The sequence below is a fragment of the Kogia breviceps genome, chromosome 3, assembly GCF_026419965.1.
Source record: "Kogia breviceps isolate mKogBre1 chromosome 3, mKogBre1 haplotype 1, whole genome shotgun sequence".
NCBI classification, from domain to species: domain Eukaryota; kingdom Metazoa; phylum Chordata; class Mammalia; order Artiodactyla; family Physeteridae; genus Kogia; species Kogia breviceps.
In genome coordinates this window covers 11748169-11773443 of record NC_081312.1, presented here as the reverse complement: position 1 = coordinate 11773443, position 25275 = coordinate 11748169, and the positions used below count along the sequence as shown (strand labels likewise).

Here is a 25275-nt window from a genome sequence, read left to right as displayed (position 1 = left end):
TGGAGGACTTTCTAGAATGATGGAAGTGTCCTAAAACCAGACTGCGGTAACGCTTGCACAACTGCATGAATTTACTAAAAATCAAGAAACTATAGGATAGGTGAACTGTATGACATGGAAACGTATGCCTCTTCAATAAAGCTGTTTCTCAAAAGTAACTGTACACACTTTAAAAGTATATCAAATGAAAGGCGGTCTCTCGGAAATGTAATGACTCTGCCCTTGACCCTCCATCATCATATCTGCTCCTCCCGACTCTGACATGTGTGAGTTCTAGACTTCTCCCTCTCCCTCCCTGCTTCCTCCTGGCCCCAGGATGCGGATGTTCTCAAAGCCTTCCCGGATGACGTGGAGCCCCCTTTCTTTCCGCTCCAGCCCCAGCTCGAGACCAGCAGAGGGGAGGAGGCACCAGCATTCTCCCAGCCCCTCACTCCTCCTGCTCTTCTCAAACCACTCCTGTCCTACCGCCAACACGCCAGACCTCCTCCTTCGGTGCCCCACTGCCCAGCAGTGACCTCAAACCGCCCCCAAGCTCCCTTCTCCTAGTGACGCCTGGCTCACATCTGCCTGTCGGCCAACTCCCACCACCCTCAGCGTCCTCCTGTTGGCCTGGGCAAGGGTGAACTTCACCTTCAGTCTACTTACCACCACCCCCCGCCGACCCCACTGGGCCTTATACGTTCCTTCTCGGCATGCTCAAATCTCTGCCCTAAAATAAACCCTCCTCCAGTCCTGTTCCTCCCCTGGTGACCTACATACTTCCTTTTCCCCCTTACAAGCCTGTCGGAAGACTAGATGGTACAGCTGTCCCAATGTGCAGCTTAGCTTGCACTGCGGGGCCTCTCTCTGTCCTCCATGCACTGCAGCCTGGCTTCTGCCTCTGCCACTGCAGAAGCCCGTCCTCCCAAGACCTTCCCCTTCAACACTCAAGAGGCCGCACGCCCCATCAGCATCACCTCAGACCAACCAACTCCCTCTCTGTCATCCCATTATCCCAGCCAAAAATGGAAAACAGAGAAATCCAATTCGGCTTAACCAACATAGGTTAAATAACCATCAGAAAGCACAGAAAAGCTCTCTGCAGTGATTTAATTGTGCCTGCTGTACTAACCTTCCCTAAACAAAAGAAATTTGTGATAATGAGTGCTGTGTTCACTCAAGGAAAATATAAACCTCTATAAAAATGTAAGTTTAAAAGTCTGTGTAGAGGGGCTTCCCTGGTGGTGCAGTGGTTAAGAATCCGCCTGCCAATGCAGGGGACACGGGTTCAATCCCTGGTCCGGGAAGATCCCACATTCCACGGAGCAACTCAGCCTGTGCACCACAACTACTGAGCCTGTGCTCTAGAGCCCATGAGCCACAACTACTGAGCCCACATGCCACAACTACTGAAGCCCGCGCGCCTAGAGCCCGTGCTCCACAACGAGACAAGCCACCGCAGTGAGAAGTCCCCGCTTGCTGCAACTAGAGAAAGCCCACGCACAGCAATGAAGACCCAACACAGGCAAAAATAAATAAATAAATAAATAAAATTTATTGTTTGAAAAAGTCTGTGTAGGTTCTAGGGGAAAAGTTCTTTCAAATACTGTTTTAGTGCTTGGCCTCCAAAGTCGAGACGGCAAATGTTGGCAGTTGGCTGAGAAGAGAACCCGTCTGGCCGGGATATGGGCTGAGGCCAGAGATGATTCAGCACCCACGTTTCCTCTTCACAGCCTCAGTGCCAGCTTCCTCCCTCATTTAGGGATGAAAATTTCAGTCTGTGGCCACTTCTTTTTGCCTTGCTTGCCTCATTCCATTTTGATATGGAATATTTTACCCAGGGAAACTAGCAACACTTAAAAATGTTTTCTGGGGCAAAGGTTAATCGGATACCTATACTTCATAATATTTAACCAATACATGCTTTTTTAAGTTGGTTGTATAAAAACCGGGGTGGCTGATGAAGCAGCCTATCCACTATCAGTGACCCATATTTAACACCACATCTTTCTTTTATTTTTTCTTTTTTTAACATCTTTATTTGAGTGTAACTATTTTACAATAGTGTGTTAGTTTCTCCTTTACAACAAAGTGAATCAGTTATACATATACATATGTTCCCATATCTCTTCCCTCTTGCATCACCCTCCCTCCCACCCTCCCTATCCCACCCTTCTAGGTGGTCACAAAGCACAGAGGTGATCTCCCTGTGCTATGCGGCAGCTTCCCACTAGCTATCTAATTTACATTTGGTAGTGTGTATATGTCCCTGCCACTCTCTCACATCATCACCGCTTACCCTTCCCCCTCCCCATATCCTCAAGTCCATGCTCTAGTAAGTCAGAAGGAGAAAAACAAATACTGTATGCTAACACATATATATGGAATCCAAGAAAAAAAAATGTCATGAAGAGATTAGTGGTAGGACGGGAATAAAACACCGCATCTTTCTGACTCATGGTTAGAGAGGGAGGAGAAAACTGAGCTGGGCAGTTAGTACTCGGGTTGCTCCTCTTTAACTGGGTCAGGTCTGGGTTAAGCGTTAAAAAGAAAAGGGATCTTTTTGCCATAATAATTTTTCAATCAAGCCAAATTTCCTATTCAGCTAACATACAAAAAGCTTTCAAGAAATAAGTCATTCAATAATCATCAAATTATAGAGCCGGCAGGAAGTTCATCTAAACCAACCCCTATTTAACAGATATGAAACTGACACCCTGGGAGGGAAACGCACGTGAGGCAGCCCGGCTAAGCCCTCAGGAACACAGACGCTAGGTCCGTGCTGTCTAATACAGCAGCCGCTGGCCACACTTGCTGACTGAGCACCTCAAATATGACCAGTCCAAACTGAATGTAACGTGAAGGTAAACGTGCACTGGATTTTGATGACTTAATTTTTTTAAGAAAAATGTAAAGTATCTCATTAGTAACTTTTTATATTGATTACAAATGAAATGATGATAGTTTGGCTATATTGGGTTAAAGAGGACAGATGAAAGTTAATTTCACCTGTTTCTTTTTAGTTTAAAAAAAACACAAAAATGTGGCTACTAGAAAATTTACCACCACACAGGTGGCTCTCCTGTTGGACGGCGCTGCTCTGGAGCTAGTCAGTCTGGATTTGAATCCTGGCTCAACCACTTGCCATCTGGGCCACACTGGGTTGAAGTACTGACCTTTCCAAAGCCTCAGTTCATGCATCCGTAAAAAGGGAACAAGAACCAGACCTACTGCACGTAACCCCACAATGGTTAAATGAATTCATTTGTGTAAAGGGCTCTTAGATGCAAGCCCAGCACCTACCGTGATCATCTGTGCATGTTGTCTCTGAGAACTGAAAGATTCAATGACTTTTTTCTCTTTTTCTTTTTAAATTTTCTTACTCTTTTTAAAAAAAATTTTTAATTAAATAAAACATTTTAAATATTTATTTATTTGTTGGCACCAGGTCTTAGTTGTGGCAGGCGAGTTCCTGGCGAGCTGAGCTCGCCAGCTCCTCAGTTACAGCATGTGGGCTCCTTAGTTGTAGCACATGGGCTCCTTAGTTGTGGCATGTGAACTTTTAGTTGCGGCATGCACGTGGGATCTAGTTCCCTGAGTAAGGATTGAACCCAGGCCCCCTGCATTGGGAGCACGGAGCCTTATCCACCGCACCACCAGGGAAGTCCCTGAAATTATTTATTTATTTATTTATTTATTTTTTGCTGCAGTGCACAGCTTGCAGGATCTTAGTTCCCCAACCAGGGATGGAAGCCGGATGCTCAGCAGTGAAAGCGTGCAGTCCTACCACCGAACCACCAGGGAATTCCCTCAATGACTTTTTTTTTTTTGTGGTACACGGGCCTCTCACTGCTGTGGCCTCTCCCGCTGTGGAGCACAGGCTCTGGACGCGCAGGCTCAGTGGCCATGGCTCACGGGCCCAGTCGCTCCGCGGCATGTGGGATCCTCCTGGACCGGGGCACGAACCCGTGTCCCCTGCGTCGGCAGACAGACCCTCAACCACTGCGCCACCAGGGAATCCCTCAATGACTTTTTAAATAACAACTTTATTAAGGTATAATTCACATACCATAAAAGTCAACCTTTTAAAATATACAATTCAGTGGTTTCTAGTATGTTCACAAAGTCATGCAACCATCACCACTATCAAATTCCAGAACATCTTCATCACCCCCAAAAGAGACCCATAACCATTAGCAGTCTACCTCTGCCCAGACCTTGGCAACTACTAATCTACATTCTGTTTCTCTAGATTTCCCTATGCCAGACTTTCATATATAAATGGAATCCTATGGTCCTTTGTGACGGGCTTCTCTCACTTAGCATAATGTTTTAAGGTTCGGCCATGTTGAAGCATGTATACAGTACCTTGTTGTTTTTTATGGCCAAATGTATGGATGGACTACATTTTGTTTATCCATTTATCAGTTGATGGACACTTGGACTGTTTCCACCTTTTGGTTAACGTGAACAAAACTGCTCTAATCATCTAAGTACAAGTCTTAGGCGGGACGTATGTGTTTATTTATTTATTTTAGTATATACCTAAAGAGTGAAATGCTGGGTCATACGGTAACTGTGTGTTGAAACTTTCGAAGAACTGCCAGACTGTTTTCCGAAGCAGCTGCACCATTTTACGTTCGCACCTGGAGGCTGCACTTTCAATGTATTTACGAATATAGATTCTTTCCGCTCTGATTTCTGCCAGGCTGATTTGCTAGGAATGCCAGGAGAGATGAGGAGAAGGGGGTGAGGGCACAGCAGCAGGGCAGAGGCGTGGAGGTCAAAGAGGCCTCGCGATGCTTTGACCAGAGTCCCATCTGCACCTCGACTTGCTGTGTGGCCTCGGGCGAGTCACCTCCTCTCTTCAAGTCTCAGTTTCCTTATTTATAAAATGAAAGCATTAGACCAGTGGGTCTCAGCTGGGGACATTTGGCAAAGGCTGGAGACAACTTCGGTCGTGACAGTGCGTTGGGTGATGCTCCTGGTATCTAGAGGGCAGAGGTCAAGGATGCTGGTAAACATCCTACAATGTGCAGGACAGCCCCCCAACAATAAAGAAGAATTACCTGGACCCAAGTGGCAATAGTGCCAAGGTTGAGAAACCCTGCATTAGACTGAGGTGACCCCAGATGGGTCACTTTGAGAAACTGCCAAAATGTTTTCCAAAATGGCTGTACCATTTTATAATCCACTCAGCAATGTGGGAGGGTTCCCATTTCTCCATATCCTCACCAACACACTTATTTTTGCCAACCTAATAGGAACATAAATAAATGGCTTTTTAAAAAGTGTGTTCTAGTAACAATGTCCAGGATTGTTTACAGAATGCCAGTGTCTTAAAGGAAACGATTAGGCATTTTCTTACCTGGTGCCTATAATTATACCAGCCATTTGATCCTGCAACAATCACCACCCAGTGCTTGCCTCCGTCCTCGGGATCGTCCACGGGAATAGCACCAACTCCCAGGACCAAGCTAAGCAACACAGCGACTTCCCAAATCATTCTGCACCTTGGAGTTCCACTGCAGAAATCTGGCAAGAGAAAGGCTGAGTCAAGCAAAAAAGGAATGACATGAACAGAAGAACATTACTGGCCCCTGAGAAAAGATCACAGCAAATGGGTCAAAAAGATAAGACGATTTAGTCATCAGACACAACATGCTGAGGATAAAAATGATGACAGAGCAGAATTTTATTCTTAGCTCTGCGGCCCTTTTCCCTGGGGGGAGCAGGAGGCTGCCCAAAGCTCCCAACCTTCACTGTGGGTTGAAGTTATGAGTATAAACCGAAGAATATTGAAAAAGCTCTTGGGGCAACCTTTTAAAGTTTTTGTCACAACTTGGAATGTGGCAGACAAAATTCATCAACAGACTTGACTGTGTTGGAAGCACGCCGACCACATACTAAGGACTGTCTCTAAGAAAACAGACATATAATGTGTGCCTAGCAAAATGTGGAAGGCAGACAAAATTTAACAGCAGTTATTCTTGGGTGGTAGGTGGAATTAAGGATGATCTTTATTTTTGTCTCTTTTGCTACAATTAATATATATTAATTATACAATAAAGTTTGTAAAAATTCAACATACATTCAATATAAACACGGGGGGGGGCAATTTATGTTTGTGAGTTCTCTGGATAAGCTATAGTCTAACACCGGCAGCCCAAATGAATGTCTTTGCATAACACAACCCATTTACATTATTCTGTACAAGAGGCAGGGCAAATATTTTAATCCTTGTTTTACAGGACGGGTTGGTTGAAGCACGAGAGAAGTGACTTGCCCAATATCTACAGACAGTCAGCTCTGGGCAGAGATCAGAACCAATGCCTTCTGAATTCCTGGTCCAGCCTTTCTGCTACATGGTTCTGCATCTCAAGACTTTATTCTTAATGAAGTACATGCCCAATTTTATACTTCATTGCCAAAACTTTAAAGGGCTTTAAAGCACAGAAGGCAAGACTGAGACCACTTTGCATTACTCAGACAAGTATGTTATCTTACTGCCCTGTGTCCTGACTATGTTATTTTAAAAAACAGCCTTCCTGTGACAGAAGCCAGGCCTGTCACCCTGAGACAAGAGGAAAAACAGTCTTTGAGCATCTCAGTCTGCTTGGAGATATAGGGACTCAGAGCAGAACAAAGTCTAGGAGGCTAACCTCTGCCCCTGATGCCTCTGGACAAAACAGAGCTCATTCACTCATTCATTCACTCATTCATTCACCCACTCGGCCAGAGTCTCCTGAACGCCAACCCTGCCAAACAAAGCGCTGGATCACACAGCCAGCTAAGGCATGAACCACGTCTAAGCCTAAGAAACCATCCTCAGCATCTGTGCCTGACACTGCGCTGAAACTCAAAATGATGGATTTCCCCCCAAGTGAAAGAACAGGAAGCCCTGAGTCTGGTAAAAGTTTAAAAAAGTAAAAGCACCTGGGGCCAGCGCTTCTCCAACTTGACTGTACGCCGAGATCACCTGGGGGGCTTGTAAGAAGGCAGATTCTGATTCAGTAGGCCTGGCCAGGGCCTGAGACTCTGCATTTCTGACAAGCTCTGGGTGATGCCCAGGACAACACTTGGACTCACAGCACACGACCACTCACACTTGGACTTAACCCTGGCAGTCTCTAGTCGGCTCCGCCCAGAAGCCTGGCATCCCCGTCAAGAAACCACACTACTCTATCCCCCAGATAACTCCTCCCAAGAACTCAGTTCTTAATGTGTAAGAATTAAGAATCTGAGCTGGTGCTAGACCCAGGTTTCTTTAGCTCGACTGCAAGGTCATGGATGTACAGGTAACCACAAGAACGTGCCCCAGGTTTGTTTTCAAGATTGTCTTGAAACGGTCAAGGTGCGTAACAGATGAGGGCAGTGGACTGCCCAGGCTGCCCCAACACTGGAACCTGCTGGGCTGTTAATACGTTAGCGTGTATCGGAGGATCTCTCCCAAGTCCAGTCGACCTGCCCAGGGCTCACCATGGGGCAACCAAAGGTGAAGTTATACAAATGTATGAAGCAGCAGCGGTGAGGTCAGGCAAGAGACAGCCAAACTCCCGTCCCCAGAGCTCTGCAGTGGCCTCCAAACGGGAGGGGAGGTGTGCCAGTGACTGCTGAGGTCCTCCAACAAGCAGCCTCCTGGCTGCAGCCAAGCCTCCCAGGAAGCCGTCCCATGCGGTAGGGGTCGGCAACCTTTTTCTGTAAAGCACTGGAAAATAAGTATTTTCAGCTTTGCAAGTCACACCATTTCCATCACAACTCTTCAATTCCCATTGTATCACGAAAGCAGCCAGAGACAATACGGAAACCAGTAGACATGGCTACATTCTGGTAAAACTGAAACAACAGGGAGCCAGAATGTGCTCTCAGCCCACATGACTGGTACAGCCTGGGGTTTTTATCATCTTTCATCGACAATCATGAAACAGGCTCTCTGGTTTGCACACCACTTTCTTCTGAGTTTTGATCATGCGACTTAATCCTGAAGGGGCTCATTTCTCTGGAGACACTGGTGTGTGACTTTTCCCCCTCTTTTTTTTTTTTTTTTTTCCTGTGCCTCACAGCATGCAGGATCTTAGTTCCCCTGACCAGGGATCGAACTCGTGGCCCCTGCAGTGGAAGCGTGGATCCTTAACCACTGGACCACGAGGGAAGTCCTCCCGCTTCATATTTAAATAAAATACTAAAATTGAATGGTTGCCTGACTGTGAACAACAGAATAGACATCACCAGCTCAACTGCCTAAATTAGCAAACAAAAAACACCACCAGGTTATTTTTACAAGTTCCAGTTTACCTTTCATTCTTCTACTAAAATACTAGCAAGTTACTCCTTGGTGAGGCAAAGTACCTTATTCATACACAAGTGACATTTTCATGGTTAACATTTGGCGATGGTTCCTGTCTATCTTCTTTTTTCTTCTTCTTCTTATAAACACAGAGTTGTGGGTCCTTGAACACAATGCCAAGTTGAAAGCCTCACAGGGACTTCGCTGGTGGCACAGCGGTTAAGAATCCGCCTGCCAATGCAGTCGACATGGGTTCGAGCCCTGGTCAGAGAAGATCCCACATGTCGCAGAGCAACTAAGCCCGTGCACCACAACTACTGAGCCCGTGCTCTAGAGCCCATGTACTACGACCACTGAGCCCGCGTGCCACAACTACTGGAGCCCACACGCCTAGAGCCCATGCTGCAACAACAGAAGCCACCGCAATGAGAATCCCACGCACCGTAACAAAGAGCAGGCCCTGCTCACCGCAACTGGAGAAAGCCCGCGTGCAGCAACGAAGACCCAACACAGCCAAAAATAAATAAATAAAATAAATAAATAAAAGCCTCACAGTGTGACACTGATTGGGAAATGTCACTTAAAAAAAACATACTAATGCTATTCTGGGAAACATATTGGGGCCTTGGGCAAAGGAACGATGTGAAAGTAATATAATCCTTCCATTGCCCTCAGCAATGAATACATCTCAAAGCAGCAGGTCTCAGAGGGCAGTTTCCTGGTCAGCAATGTTCCTGACAAAGTCAAAACATGCAAACAAAGTCATAATCTTGCAGCATACCTATTATTCTTGTTTCATCAGGGTGAAATTTCATGAAGAAAAAGTAAATGATCCCTGCCAAACTAGCCCTTGGTGACTGCTATTTTTTGCCTGTGGTCCTCCGTGGCACCAGTCACACAGCCGTTGTCATCTACTTCTTCCTGTCTACCCACCCATCTATCCAACAGACATGGCCTGAGCACCCACCAGGTGCTCACAGGCACCGAACAGGGCGCCAAACAGAAGAAACCCTTCGCAGAGCTGACATTCTAGCAGGAAGAGACAGACCATTCAAACGCACAGGTTGTCCGGTGGTGAGTGCTGGGGAAGAAATAAAGGAGGGGGAGGCAGTCCCAGGGGCAGTGGCAGGTATCATTTTCAAAAGGGGACGATTTTAAGAAGGTAAGGGAGCCCACCTGTGTGTAGCAGCAACACAAACGGTCATCTACAGGAGGCTGCCTAGTTACATCAATTATGATACATCCTTATAATGGGATACCGTGACGCCTTTCAAAGAGGAAGGCAGTTTTTAACGTGCCAAGCGTGGAAAGACCTCCAAGGGGATGGTTAGGGGTATGTGTTGAGTCTGCTAACAGTCTGCAGGGAGGAAATGACCCAGATAGTTTTTGCTCTAACCAGGGGCGGGACAGAAGTCTCCCCAAGAGTGCTCTGTGTTGCTGCACACTGTGGGAGAGTGGGCTATGTACGTGTCTATGAGCCATGCAGTGTGCGAGGCACTTGACCATCCTCACAACAGCCTGTGAGCAGCCTCATTACTCCCTTGAGCTGAGACGGACTCACAGAGGTGGAGAAACCAGGTAGAAAGTGGCACTGCTGGGTGACACACAGATCTCATTCCAAAGATTGCTTCTTCTACCACACCACCTCGCTTGTCACAAAAAAGCACTGTTTATGTGAACATCTGGGAGACCCTGCAACCACAGATGGGAGCGCGACACCCCACACCCCAGGGCCTCCAAGTTTCCCCCAGTAGCAGGATACCCACAGGGCTCTTCACCACCCCACTATTTTAAAGCGCTTGTTGGTAATAGGTTAGAAAGAGCTCTTAGAAGAAGAACCCGTCAAAGGAGAACCTGAACCACACAAAGTCAAAGTCAATGGACAAGCCTTTACAAATGAATTTCAGCAGCCTCCAAGGGCATATCCTCACTGGTTCCACCGGTCCCGCGACCCTCTCAGGCTACAGGGCTATAGGAGGTCAGTGATTCAACTGAAGGACTCCACTTGACTTCGGGAAGTGTACCATCAAGTGGGGTTTATCCATTTGGGAGGTTTGGGACAGAATGCCCATTCTAGATCAACTGTTACCAGCAATGCAAGTAATAGGCTACCGTTAGAGGACCATCTAAATAGGAGAATCAAGTTCAACTCCATGTCTGACACCAAAGCCCAAACCTTAACCACCATTATGACCTCCCACCATCAGCCCTGTACTCGCTACTTGCTCTGGATTAGAGACAGCGAACCATCAAAGCCAGGAGAAGCAGCTGGGCAGACAATGGTATCTGTGAAGAGCCTTCCAAACCTACAGGTTTCTGATCCTGCTCTCTGTTCCCTGGGGGCTTACAACAAAATCATCATGCAAGCGGTCCCTGGCTGACAACACGCAAAAGAGACAAGGACAGATGACAAGGACCCCTCCTTCACCAAACTTAAGTCAAGCTCCTCTGAGCCCTCTTCCCGACTAGACCTTGGCCTGCTGAGCCCAGGTTTAGCAAGAATCCTGCAAGAACCTCCCATCTTTGACATCTAATCAAGCTCCTCTTAGTAATTTTTCAGCCACTGACCCTCCCACTTTGCCTACTGGTGATACATCTCAGCTGTCCTTGATGTATTTGGAGTTGAACTCAGTTCTATACTGAAGTCTCTCTCTTCTAACGCAACAGCTGGAATAAAATCCATCTTGCTTTTTTTTTTTTTTTTTTTTTTTTTTGCGGTACGCGGGCCTCTCACTGTTGTGGCCTCTCCTGCTGAGGAACACAGGCTCCGGACGCACAGGCTCAGCGGCCGTGGCTCACGGGCCCAGCCGCTCCGCGGCACGTGGGATCTTCCCAGACCCGGGCACAAACCCGCGTCCACTGCATCGGCAGGCGGACTCTCAACGACTGCGCCACCAGGGAAGCCCCCATCTTGCCATTTTTAAACAAATGTCAGGTGCAATTATTCTTTAATATCGGACAGGTAGTTACTAAGTCAAGGGAGACCCTCTCTGGGCCTTAATTGTCCATCTGTGAAATGAGATGGTAGAACTAAACTATTAAGGGCCCATTCAGTTCTCAAATCCTTTGATTTCCTGTTCCAAGAGTGAAATAAAAAAATAATAATCCAAATAGGTCTTATCTCATATCTCAAACAAAATATGGATTTTGTTCAAGTTAGTTAATCAAACTTTTTTCCATAGGGAAAATTTCTGATTCAGTGGCAAAGCAGATTCTAGATTAGAGCATGTCCTTCAAGGTTATCTAATTCTGATTCTAGGGAAATTTTTTTCACAACTCTGTAAACCATGGATACTAGCAATGCTAGTAATTCATGTCTAAAGACATTTCTATCAAGTGAAGAGTCAAGTGACTCCCCTAGTGAAAGAATGAAGCCAGGCTTCACAACGCACATTTCAGTACTTCTAATCTACAAATGTACTTTGGAATCTCCTTTGAACTGGTTGTAATACCTCACTGAATCTCCTCATTAATATGATAAATACAATCTTCAACACTTGTTCATTTTTATATCTGTATAGAACTGACTTTACTTTTTAAAAATTATCTTTTAACATTACAAAAGGCACTAGCAGCTATATCATATTTCTAAATAGATATAGTTAAGAAAGCATTGCTTATTTATTTTTAATTTTTTACATCAAGGATTTTTTTTTGACATCTTTATCGGAATATAATTTCTTTACAATGGTGTGTTAGTTTCTGCTGTATAACAAAGTGAATCAGCTCTCCGTATACATATGTCCCCATATGCCCTCCCTCTTGCGTCTCCCTCCCACCCTCCCTATCCCACCCCTCTACGTGGTCACAAAGCACCGAGCTGATCTCCCTGTGCTAGGCGGCTGCTTCCCACTAGCTGTCTATTTTACATTTGGTAGTGTATATATGTCAGTGCCACTCTCTCACTTCATCCCAGCTTACCCTTCCCACCCCTACATTTTTTAAATCTACTAATGGTTAGAATTAGGAATCTAGCAAAGTAAAATTTGATCAATGGTTAATGGTTTTTCCACAGTTTTATTTTCACTGCTTTTATTGGCACTTGAATTCCTTTTTTTGAATTTCTTCCAAATTACTATATTTTGAAACCTGGGATTAATAATAGTTTGTAGTCTTTTCCCAAAATCAATGAACATGACTTTTATAGCCAGATGTTAATTATTAAGTTTAATTTTGCTATAATTTACATTTTACAAAATTGAAGGATACACATTAAACTACAGAAATGTATGAAGTATAACATAAAATACCTGTTACCATCATCCAGATCATCAACTGTTGATATTCTGTAAATCTGTTAACCCTCTTTCCCCATAAACAAAACATTACAGAAAAAATAGTCCCCCATGTCCTGTCCCATTCTCCCCATACCACAAGGTAACCACTACCGTAAGTTATTTCGTTCCAATCAATTTATTATACTTTAAAAAATATATATCCACTTTATAAACATTCCCCTACTAACAGACATTTAGGCTGTTTCAATTTTTTTTACTATTACAAACAAGGCTGCAAAAAGTCTTATACTCATCTCCTTGTATACAAATGTCTCTTTCTCTAAGGTACTTTAGGAGTAGAACCACTGAGTCTTAAGATACACCTATTTGGGGCCTTCCCTGGTGGCACAGTGGTTAAGAATCTGCCTGCCAATGCAGGGGACACAAGTTCGAGCCCTGGTCCGGGAAGATCCCACACGCCGCGGAGCAACTAAGCCCGTGCGCCACAACTACTGAGCCTGTGCTCTAGAGGCCGTGAGCCACAACTATAGAGCCTGCATGCTGCAACTACTGAGGCCTGCGCACCTAGAGCCCGGGCTCCACACAAGAGAAGCCACCGCAATGAGAAGCCCACTCACCGCAACGAAGAGTAACCCCCACTCGCCGCAACTAGAGAAAGCCTGCATGCAGCAACGAAAACCCAACGCAGACAAAAATAGAATTTAAAAAAAAAATGATATACCTATTTTGCTAGCAGCCGTACTGTTCTAAGATACTCTTCCAAATTTCTATCATCTCGAGAGTATCAAACTTCATAATTCCTAATCTGATATAAAGTGATTAATTATGGGGTTTAATTTGTGTCCCTGGATTACAGGAAAATTCAAGTCTTATATGTTTAACCATTCAGATTTCAACATCCTCGACATATGTGATAATTTCCCCATCCTAAACTGAGATTCGAATTTTGGTCTACAAAGCAACGTCTGCAGTTTAAGGGGGGAAAAAAATGCTGGTAATTTCCTTAAAAGACAGTCACAGGTGGAAAACTCAAGAGACAGCATTCGCTTCAGTATATTTTTCCTGAACAATACTGGGCATGGTGTTCACCTCCTTAACAGTTCACAACCCTTTTCTCATCTTCTCTCCATTCCCACTGCAACTGTCTTTAAAACCCTCAGCAAGGGCTTCCCTTGTGGCGCAGTGGTTGAGAGCCCGCCTGCCGATGCAGGGGACGCGGGTTCGTGCCCCGGTCCGGGAAGATCCCACATGCCGCGGAGCGGCTGGGCCCGTGAGCCATGGCCGCTGAGCCTGCGCGTCCGGAGCCTGTGCTCCGCAAAGGGAGAGGCCACAACAGTGAGAAGCCCGCGTACCACAAAAAAAAAACCACCAAAAAAACCCTCAGCAATTCTCCTGGGAATTACTGCAATGAGCTCCCTGGTGTGGTCTCTCCCCAACACTTTTCCACATTAGAGGGTATCTAAGATACACATCTACTAAATTCGGCTTCCAGGGCTTTCAGGACAAAATCCAAATCTCTTACAGCAGCACAGGAGGTCCTGCAAGATGTGCCTCTCTGTCCTCCACTATCCACATGAAATCCCTTGCTCCAACCAGGCTCTGGGACTCCAGGTCCAAAATTGGTGCCCTTTCCCTGCCTTCATCATGCTGTTTTCCAGGTGAAACGCTCTTCTCCTTCATCTCATTAGCTCCTGCCCGTCCCTCAAACTCCATTCAATCATTCCCTTCCCTGCAAAGTTCTCTCTTCCCACAAGTCAGGGTTAGATGCTGCCCCTGGAACACTGGAATGGTTCATTGTAGACTCCCCTTTACGAAATAATCCCTGCTCAAAAAGCTTAGTAAGTCTCAATATATGTTTGCTAACTAATGCAGCCCTGGAGTAAAGAAAGTGGGGCTACTCCACTCACTACATACCACAGGGCAACTCTCAAATCCTGGGCATTTATTTTCACCTCTCAAACGAAGCACATGACACAAAGTTCCTTCTCCCAGCCCCGAGATTCTGCAATTCTTGGCATTGAATAACACATGTGGGTATAACCTCAACTCTAATAATTAGGAGAGGGGACCAAATCCAGATAACTTTCACTTCCACGGTTGATGTGAATCATCCTGTAACTCCCACCAGCTCAAGCCTCTGAGAAGTAGAGCTTTCCTGATTTCTCAGAAGGGATATTTTTACACGTTTGGGTATATTAGTTGTGGTGGTTAACATAACCCCTTCCCCCTTGGACTACTGAGAACTAACTGCAAACAGGTGCAATCCTCTGCATTACAAGCCTCAACAGCTTGACCTGTTTCTAGATTGTGAAGGTGGGAACCAGGCCCCAGATCCCTCCCGGCACTCTCTGGCTATGAGACCTTAGTAAATGTGCTCTCGTCTCGGGTCTGTTTCTCTCTGAGCTCGGAGGGGCCTTGGGTTCCAGCCAGAGCACGCCCAACAGGAGCCCCACCCTGCCAACCAAAAACCCCACAGCATAGAGGGCTGAGAGGTCGCAGGGTTTCCCTCGGGTTCATCGCCGGCAGAAACTCCCTTTCGCTGGGTGAGAAATGGATTACTCAGAAAAGGCCGGGGAAACTGAAAATCCCCGCCTTGAAGCCAAGAGCTGCGGCAGATGGGCGACCCTAGTCCGGGGCTTGGGACCCGGCCGCAGTCCCCTGCCAGGAATCACGGTTACCTGCGGTGGGACCGTGGGAACTCCTCGCGACGCGCCGCCCCCAACCAGCCACCTTCCGACGGCAGGTCTGCAGTGATTGCAGAGCAGCGTCCTCGCTCCCCGCTTTGAGGGTCTGCTGCGCCGTGGTGATTGGCGGAGCTTCGGGGCGGGGCGTCTTCGAAAGCCAATGGGAGGCGGGAAAGAGGCCGGAGAGTCGCAGGGACTACGAGTCCCAGCGTGCACCCGCCGGGCCTTCTGAGCTCTGAGGCTAAAGAAACCCAGGGAGGCGGGTACGCAGTGAGCTAGGGCTGGGTGGGTGGGGACGGGGTTCCTGGAGTTCGTGGGAACAGGGGGCGCAGTGATTCCAGCCAAGGATCAAAGCCAACGCGCGGAGCACTTTAACCTTCAGTTTCCAAAATTGTGCACGTATTGGAACCACCTAGAGTAGCTTCAGAGACACTGATGCCTCCGTCTCACCTTAGAAACTGTGAGTTCATCGGTCTGCGTGTGGCCTGGGTTTTGGAATCTTTAAAGAGCCCTAGGAGATCCGATGTGCAGATCCGTTTCATGCTCATAACACCTCTACGAGAGGGAGGAACTATTAGCGTACACATAGGGCAACGGAGGGAAGTTTTGTCAGGGAGGTTAATTTTCTGAAGGTCACACACCTCTGAAGTGGCAGAGCCAGAATTCGGAGCCAGGCAGTCTAGTTGCAGAATCCCGTTCTTTTAATCCATATGCAATGCTACTTCTCAGACGGTTGGTATTATCTCACAGGGAGAGAAAAATGAAATACTATACATACAAAGTGCCATGTTGTGGAGCACAGAAAGTTGAGTTGAATTATTGCGAGGGAATAAGTCCAGTTTTGCCCAAGAACATCAAGACGTCAAGTGCAAGATATAGGACTACATTCATGGGTTGTCTTTTTTTTTTTTTTTGGCAGGGCATCTTATAGGATCTTAGTTCCCTGACTAGGGATTGAACCCAGGCCCTTGGCAGTGAAAGTACAGAGGCATAGCCACTGTACCGCCAGGGAATTCCCTGATCTTCTTTTATAATCTTCTTTTACAGTAAATCATGGGTCAGCATACTACCCTGGGCCTACTGCCTATTTTGTGAATAAAAATCTATAAGAGCACAGCCTCGGTAATTTCCTGGCAGTCCAGTGGTTAGGACTCCATGCTTTCACTGCTGGGGCCGGGTTCAATCCCTGGTCAGGGAACTAAGATCCCACAAGCTGCCGGTGCCGCCAAAAAGAAAAAAAAGAACACAGCCACAGGCATTGGTTTAGGTATGGCTGTTTGGGGGAACAAGGCAGAGGTGAGTATTTATAGGAGAGACTATATGGCCCACAAAAGAATATATATACAGTCTGACCATTTACTGAAAAAGCTTATCCACCCTGAGTTAAGCAGCTGGCCCCAGATCACAGCTCTGAAGTGAACATGGGCTTCAAGCTCAGGTCTCTCCTAGCCCAAGGTCAATTCTCATGACCACTATGCTTTCACAGTCGTCCTTAATGGGGAGCATTAACATTATATGCCAGGTGCAACTGAACATGGAGAGAATTAGTATTCTGTCCCTTACCCTTGAAAACTTACTGTCTAATAAGAGAGGCAGAGCGTCCTTAACCACTCCCTCAATTCACCCAGAATAAATGGCAACCTCTGGCTGGTGAGGCTTTCACAACTGAAATGGAATAAAAATAGTGGCCTGGTGCCAGGCATGTTTAGGCAAACAAAGGGCTGGGGGTAGCCCCCTCAGTCTCCCTCAGCATCATTGTGGGCTGAGAGCTCAGAGTTAGGACAAGAGAAGGTGGCTGAAAGTTGAGGACCATGGTGGGGGGGAGGTGGCTGGGGGTTGCCATGGTGACGGTCAGGTAAGCCCCAGAAGAGGCTGTAAGGTATCTAGCCTAGGCCAGCCACGGGGAGGAGGCTGAGATGCCAGAGGCCTGGAATGGGAACTTGTAGGTGGTGGGCTCTGCCATCAAGCTACCTGAATCCAAATCCCAGTTTTACTACTTACAAGCTGTGTGACCTGAGCAAGTCGCTTAGCTTCTCAGTGCCTGGGTTTCCTCAACTGTTGAATGGAAAAAAATGGCACCTACTTCATCAGGTCTCTCTGAGGATTAAATTTGTTAACACAGTACTTAGCACCAAGTAAGTGCCCTATAAATATTAGCTACTCCCTGTTTGAATAGGATCTTTGGTTGCTGGGCTATAAATTAAGAATATCAATTAGGAAAAGAAGATGGGGATCTGACTTTGGGCACTGCCTGGGCTCCTGGTACCCACTCATGGGATGGCAGCAAGGTATGTGCTAATAGGAAGCACCCGGAGCAGAGAGGTTGGCGCCAAAACAGCACACAGGTGGCAGGAAGGTGGCAGGTTCCCCGTGGACATACAGGCATGGGGACCTCCCCATCAAATGCCCCTGGCAGAATTCTCACAAGAAAAGTCACAGTCTGGGACTCCTGCCACCATTCCATGCAATCAGAGGTTAATGAGGCTCAGCTGGATATGGATGTGACCGATATCTCTCACCAGAGATAAGAGCCCTGAGGAGCCACTCAGACCCTTTTCTTATCTAATGGTGGGAGATTAAGTGAGAGATTAAGATTATAAAGCAACAAGAGTTGGGGAGAGTGTGAAAGAAATTGGTTAGGTTTAGAGCGGATTTCTCAACACTTCTCAGCACTACTACATTTGGGGCCCAGTAATTCTCTGTTGGTGGGAAGGTGGGGGCCTGTCCTGCACATTTTAGGATGTTTAACAGCATCCCTAGCCACTACCTATCTGATGCTAGTAGCACCCCTCTCCCAAGTTGTGGCAGCCAAAAATGTCTCCAGACTTTGCCAAAAGTTTCCCCCATGTTGAGAAGCTCTGGTTTAGAGAGAAAGAGAGAGCTGAATATATCATTCATGTGTGCATTCATTCACTCCATTTGATGTGATGGTTCAAGGCCTGGACTGTGGATCTAGACCACCTGGGTTTCAGTTCCATCTCTGCCACACTTCCTGGTTGTGTGACCCTGGGCAATCGTTTCACTTCTCTGTGCTTCATAGGGTTGTTATAAAGACCAAATAAAATAATACATGTAATGAAAACAGTTCAGTGTCCAGCCAAGTGTCAGCTATTCACTGAGCGCATGATAAGTGCCTGGACCCCTAGCCTCAGCCCTGAGGGTCCCTACAGTCAATTCCTCCCACCGCAGACACACTGATCTGATTTTTAAACTTAAATATTTCGTCGGAAGTATAATGTAATGCACAAATTATAAATACACTTTCACAAAGCAAACATGTCCAGGTAACCAGCACTCAGATGAAAAACTGAGCCTGGCCAGCACCCCAGAAGCTTTCCTCCCTTGGGCCTTCTTCAGGTGATCTTTTTTTTTTTTTTTAATGTTCCATACCCTCCCTTCCCCTGAGCATTTAACTACGCTGTTCCCTGCGGCTCCCAACTCCCTTTGTTTTTATTCTGACCAAGTACGACTTATTCTTTTTTTATTCCTTTTTCTTTTTTTATTGTAGTAAAACATATATAACATAAAATTAGCCATTTTAACCATTTGTATATGTGTAGTTCAATAGCATTAATTACATTCACATTGCTGGGCAACCATCACGACTCTCTATTTCCAAAACTTTTCATCATGATTTCCAGCTCAAAAACCATCCCATCCTTCCAGAATAAAATTCTGCCGGGCTCACGTCGCCTGCCTAAACCCGTGACCTCATTTCCTGCCACATGACTCACTCCACTCCAGCCTGATGGCTTTCTTGCCTTTGTGTACGCAGCTCCCTCTTCCTGGAATGCCCTTCCCCTTCCAGACACGTAACTAGCTCCTGCCCAAATGGCACCACCTTCTCAGAGATGCTGCCCTGGGCCAGCCAACCTAAAATAGCACACAGACCTCTAGCCTTTCTAGTTAGCTATTTACGTAGCTTTATGATCATTCTCAAACCTTTTACCTAGCTTTATGATCTCACTTTATTTTTTGTTAGTTCATTTCCTGGGAATCCACTAAAAGTTAAACTGCTTGAGAGCAAGACCCAGTCTATCTTATTTATTTCTATATTCACAGTGCCTAAAAGTGGAGCTGTCATATAGTAGATGCTCATTAAGTATCAATTGAATTAAATGGCATGATACAGGTAGGTGCTGTTTGCTGTGCTCCTGTACTAAGGGGGGGCACCATCTCTTCTTGGTTGTTTTTTGAGGATTTCTAGTCAATCGATAAGCATTTATTTACCTCTGTGGTAGGCAGTAGTCTAAGAATGACCCCCATAACCCTCACTCATGTATAATCTGCTCCTCTTTCAGTATGGGTGAAACCTCTGAAGATGAAGAGATATCATTCCTGTGATTATGTTATATGGCAAAAGAAGATTATCTGGGCAGGTGAGCCTATTCTAATTGTATGAGCCCTTTAAAAGCAGAATTTTCTCTGGCTAGTGCTAGAGAGAGTCATTGCTGGTTTGAAGATAGAGGGGCCACAGACATGCAGGCAGCTTAAGGAGCTAAGAGAGGACTCCAGCTGACAGCCAGCAAAGGAATGGGGACATCAGTCCTACAAACTCAAGGAATATAATTCTGCCAACCAGCTGAATAAGCTTGGAAGTAGATTCTTCCCCAGAGCATCCAGGTAGACACCCAGACTGGCCAACACCTGGATTTCAGCCTGTGAGACCCTAAGTGAAGAACCAAATTGAGTTCACCTCGGATGGCCACGAGGCTACATAAGTCTACCCTGTCTCCAGATGCCATTTGGAAAAGAGGAGGGAACAGAAAGTATATTCGTTAGAATGCAGAGTCAGCTGCTATGACAAAAACCATAGTGACAGTGACACAAACAAGATGGGTTTCTCTCTTGTGAGATACTTCAAGTGTTAGCAGTCCAGGGCTGACTGAGAAGCTCCCTGGTGTTGGGGACCCAGATTCCTTCTGTCTTGAGCTCTCCCATTCCTAGATCATTGGCTTAATCTGGTCCAAGATGGCTCCACACCATGTCACATTGCAGGCAGCCAGCTGGAAAATGTGCATGTATATTACATCCTGCTGGCCAGAACTGAGGCGCAGAGCCATACCTGGCTTCAAGGGAGGCTCGGAAATGTGGTCTTTAGTTGGGCAGCCACGGACCTGGCTAAAACTCAGGGGTTCTGTTATTAAAGGAAGCAAGAGAGAATGGGTATTTGGGGATATCCAGCCATTTCTGCCACCAAGAAGACAGCCTGAAAGACTAATCCATTTTCCCCCAAAATCTGAAGGAAAGTGATTTAAACCAGAAGAATCTGAGAAGCCTCTCATTGGCGACTTTAAGCCATCTTCCTTCCCCTGCTCGTTTACCCTGCAAGATCCCGTTGAAGGAAGTAGAGGAACACAATATTTTCTGCACATCTGAGGGGCCTGTGTAAATTTTTAACCCTACGAAGAAAGAAAACAGAACTAGGTAAGCTTTGTAGTCCAGCTCTGTTCCAGAACAGCCAGGCAAGCCTGCACATCACCCTTGGGAGAGGGAGAAGGGAGTTCCATTGCCAACAAGCAGATCTAGCGAGAGGAGCATGAACCTTCTGCAGAGGTTCCGCGAGCGCTCAGTAAATTCCAGGTGACGACGGAAGAGGAGGAGGTTGTAGGGTAATCAGAGACAGGCCTGAAGTCAAGGACCTCAGGAGCCCAATTTTAAAATGTCTTTTTTCCCTTTAGTATTAAAGCTGCCATGTTTTTTAAAGCTCACTCAGGACCTGTTAGCAGAGTATTATTTTATCATTTAGTCCTCTTTAAAGGATTAATTAACTAATAAAGTCTATGAAGTAGGGGCTATTACTATTCCCATTTTACAAATGAAAAAGTGAAGGCTCGGGCTTCCGTGGTGGCGCAGTGGTTGAGAGTCCGCCTGCCAATGCAGGGGACACGGGTTCGTGCCCCGGTCGGGGAGGATCCCACATGCCGCGGAGTGGCTGGGCCTGTGAGCCATGGCCGCTGAGCCTGCGCGTCTGGAGCCTGTGCTACACAATGGGAGAGGCCCGCGTACAGCAAAAAAAAAAGAAGGCTCAGAGAAATTAAATAAATGGCCCAAAGTCTATAAGGGAGGTTAGCCTGGAGAGCAGGGGTCAGGAATCAAGCTGGGCGGGGCCTTTTCTCCTCCAAGGATACCGTCAAGGTTATCTTCATTGCCTAAAGGACCAAGGTAGAAATTCTGACCGGTCTTAATACAGTTAGTCCTTGAAGGGGAGACACTGAACTGTATAAATGAACGTGTGTGTGTGTGTGTGTGTGTTTGTGTGTGAACACAAGTCTTATTGTGAAATCTGAAATCTGTGGCCCTCCCAGGGGAAACCCACAGTTCTTCAGACTCATTTCTGACCACATTGTATGTCACCACCACAGTCCTTTCTTCTTTTACTTCCACTTTTTTTCCTCCAAAGTCACTCTTTTAATGTAAAAACATGGGCTTGGGAGGAAAAGTCTTGCTTTTGGCTTGGAGTCAGGCTCAGGTGCAATGCTATGTGTCTCAGACCACCAAGGCAGAAAAAGTATTTAAAGTTCTTTTGTTTGTTTACATCAGAACAATACTGTGGACAATGAATCGCCTGACCCTTTTAAGATGACCTTCCATGTAATATTTTGCAAAATAAATCAGGACATACTTGGAAGACAGGGACAGCCCATAGGAACTGTCATGGATCAGTTCCCTAGAAACAAAGCCTGAGAGGTGATTCTTGTGCAAGTGAGTTGTTGAGGGCATGTTCTCAGGAGAAACCTAGAGGGGAGTGGGGGAAAGGGACAGGGCAAAAGAAGGAACTCTGAAGAGATATGGATTCAGGAAGAAGTGGGCCTCAGCCTAATCCCACGAGGAGGATCTGAAGCACACCTTGTACCATAGAGGTTGTTCCACCCACCTTGGCCAGACATTGGCCATGAAGAGGAAGTATAACCTCCAGGGCATCTCCTGGTGGGGGACAGCTTCCCTTAGCCAAAGGCAGAGTGGGAACCGACCTAAGAAAGGTGCAGAGTGAGCTCTTAGCAGCCAACACCTGGTAGTTTGCTGGCCCAGTGAAGGGATCCTGGGCAGGGCACCAAGAGCATCCACTACACTGGAACCGTCACAACTTAAGCGTGATACTAAAGTCGAGTATATATGATAGTTTCTTGGTGTGGTATTCTGGTTACTTATTTATTTTGGTTAACTTTAATAGACTTTATTTTTTAGAGTAGTTTTAGGTTCACAGCAAAATTGAGCAGAAAGTACAGAGAATTCCATATACCGCCCCACCCCCGTACCCAATATACACACAGCCTCCCAAACAATCAACATCTTGCACCAGAGTAACGCTTTTATGACAACCAATGAATCTACACTGACACATCATTATCACCCCAAATCCATAATTTACATTAGGGTTCACTCTTGGTGTTGTACAGTCTATGGAGCTTGACAAATGTATGATGATTGATCCACCATTACAGCATCATACAGAATAGTTTCACTGCCCTAAAAATCCTCTGTGCTCTTCCTGTTCATCTCTCCCTCCCCCAAACCCCTGGCAACCACTGATCTTTTAACTGTCTCCATAGATTTTTCTTTTCTAGAATGTCATGTATTTGGAATCCTACAGTATGTAGCCTTCTCACATTGGTTTCTTTCACTTAGTAATATGCATTTAAGTTTTTTCCATATCCTTTCATGGCTTGAGAGTTCATTTCTTCTTAGCACTGAATAATATTCCATTGTCTGGATGTACCGCAGTTCATTTATCTGTTCATCTACTGAAGGACACTTTAGTTGTTTCCAAGTTTTGGTAATTATGAATAAAGCTGCTATAGACATCCATGTGCAGATTTTGTGTGGACATGAGTTTTCATTCACTTGGAGAAATGCCAAGGAGCACAACTGCAGCATCACATGGAAAGAGTATGTTTAGTTCTAAAAAAAAAAGCCAAACTGTCTTCCAAAGTGGCTATACCTGTACCATTTTGCATTCTCCCCAGCAATGAGTTCTTATTCTACATTCTCACCAGCATTTGGTGTCTTCAATGTTTGGGATGTTGGCCATTCTAATAGGTGAGTAGTGGTGTCTCATCGTTGTTTTAATTTGCTATTCCCTAATAACATATGATGTTGAGCATCTTTTCATATATTTACGTGTCATTTCTATACCTTCTTTGGTGAGGTGTCTGTTCAGGTCTTTTGCCCATTTTATAATTGGGTTGTTAATTTTCTCATTGTTGAGCTTTAAGAGTTTTATATATATATATATGTATGTATGTATGTATTTTGGATAATAGTCCTTTATCAGATATGTCTTTTGCAAATATTTTCTCCCAGCAAGGGACTGGGATAGAATGGGGAGTAACTGCTAACAGGTACAGAGTTTTCTCTTTGGGGTGGTGAAAATGTTCTTAAATTAGATATTGGTGATGGGTGCAGAGCAGTGAATATATTAAAAACCACTGAGGGACTTCCCTAGTGGTCCAGTGGTTAGGATTCTGCACTTCCACTGCAGGGGGCACGGGTTCCATCCCTGGTTGGGGAACTAAGATCCTGCAGGCTGTGTGGTGTGACCAAAAAAAAAGAAATCTAATTTTGCAAATTCCCTGGTGGTCCAGTGGTTAGGACTCCGCACTTTCACTGCCAAGGGTGTGGGTTTGATTCCTGGTCAGGGAACTAGGATCCTGAAAGCCATGCAGTGAGGCCAAAAACAACAACAAAAAACCCCACTGAATTGTACACTTTAAAAGAGTGAATTTTATAGTATGTGAATTATATCACAATAAAGTTTTTAAAAATTTGTGCTTTAGAGCTAAGAGGTATAAAAATTTTAATTGAATATTTTTATAGACATTTTTAATAAAAAGTTGGGTTTCAGGTCAGAACATGACTTCCATATTTACATAACTCTTTTTAAACTTTTTTAAAATTGAATTATAGTTGCTGTACAATATTATAGAAATTACAGGTGTACAGTATAGTGATTCACAAGTTGTAAAGTTATACTCCATTTATAGTTACTATAAAATATTGGCTATATTCCCTGTGTCGTACAGTAGATCCTTGTAGCTTATTTCATACAAAATAGTTTGTACCTTTTAATGCCCTTCCCTTATATTGCCCCTCCCATCTTCCCTCTCTCCACTGTTAACCACTAGTTTGTTCTCTATATCTGTGAGTCTGTTTCTTTTTTTGTTATATTCACTAGTTTATTGTGTTTTTTAGATTCCACATGTAAAAGACATCATACAGTATTTGTCTTTCTCTGTCTGACTTATTTCACTTAACATGATACCCTCCAAGTCCATCCATGTTATTGCAAATGGCAAAATTTCATTCCTTTTTATGGTTGAGTAGTATTCCATTGTGGGAGGGAGTGTGTGTGTGTGTGTGTGTGTGTATACCACGTCTTCTTTATCCATTCATCTGTTGATGGACACTTTGGTTGCTTTCATATCACTCTCCCTTTTAATTTATACTCTGTATTTTATGCATACTTGAAAGCTGCCTTCAATACTTTCTGGAATTAAAACTAGATGTAAATAAATAAAGACAGAATGCCTGGGACTTCCCTGGTGGTCCAGTGGTTAAGAATCTGCACTTCCACTGCAGGGGGCATAGGTTCAATCCCTGGTCAGGGAACTAAGATCCTTCATGCTATGCGGTGCAGCCAAAAAAAAAAAAAAAATTAATAAAACCAAAAAAAAAGGTAGAATGCCTGATTCATCTTTGGGGGTCTGGAAATTTTCACAGGTGCCTTTGCAGTATATTTTCAGCAGCAAGAGTGAAACTGAGAATGTGGTGCTGAGGTCCAGCCCCAGGGGTTACAAGTCACATGTTCATTCTGCTGAGTCTTGAGGAAGTACACTTAGTTAATAACACAAATGGTCAACATCTCCTTTGGCCAGTAAGCCCTTCTTAGTCACTTGGCAGATGCACTTCACTGCCTTTGACTGTCATGTGACAGTGTGGGCTGGTGACTTATCCAGATCAACTGAGCTCAGCAGAGCCAGGCACTTCCCCTAGAACTGTGTCCTGGGTGAAACCTCTTAACATTTTGACCTGCCTAGAATGTCATACCTTAGTGTACACTGATAGGCAAATAAAACAATTCTTAGCT

At 45.3% G+C, this 25275-nt stretch overlaps 1 protein-coding gene across 2 annotated transcripts in view; it reads right to left on the bottom strand.

Annotated features, from left to right (window-relative positions):
- LGMN (legumain) overlaps positions 1-15310 on the bottom strand; it is a 37157-nt gene extending 21847 nt beyond the window's left edge. The window contains exons 1-2 of one of the 2 annotated variants that reach the window (XM_059056886.2): positions 15183-15310; positions 5348-5514 (exon numbers count right to left, since the gene is read on the bottom strand). In XM_059056886.2, coding sequence (XP_058912869.1) covers positions 5348-5485 — 138 coding nt within the window. In that variant the 5' untranslated portion in view covers positions 5486-5514; positions 15183-15310. Of the gene's footprint in view, positions 1-5347; positions 5530-15182 lie in introns of both variants that reach the window. The other variant, XM_067027869.1, reaches the window with a different exon arrangement.
- Positions 15311-25275: the final 9965 nt, after the last annotated feature.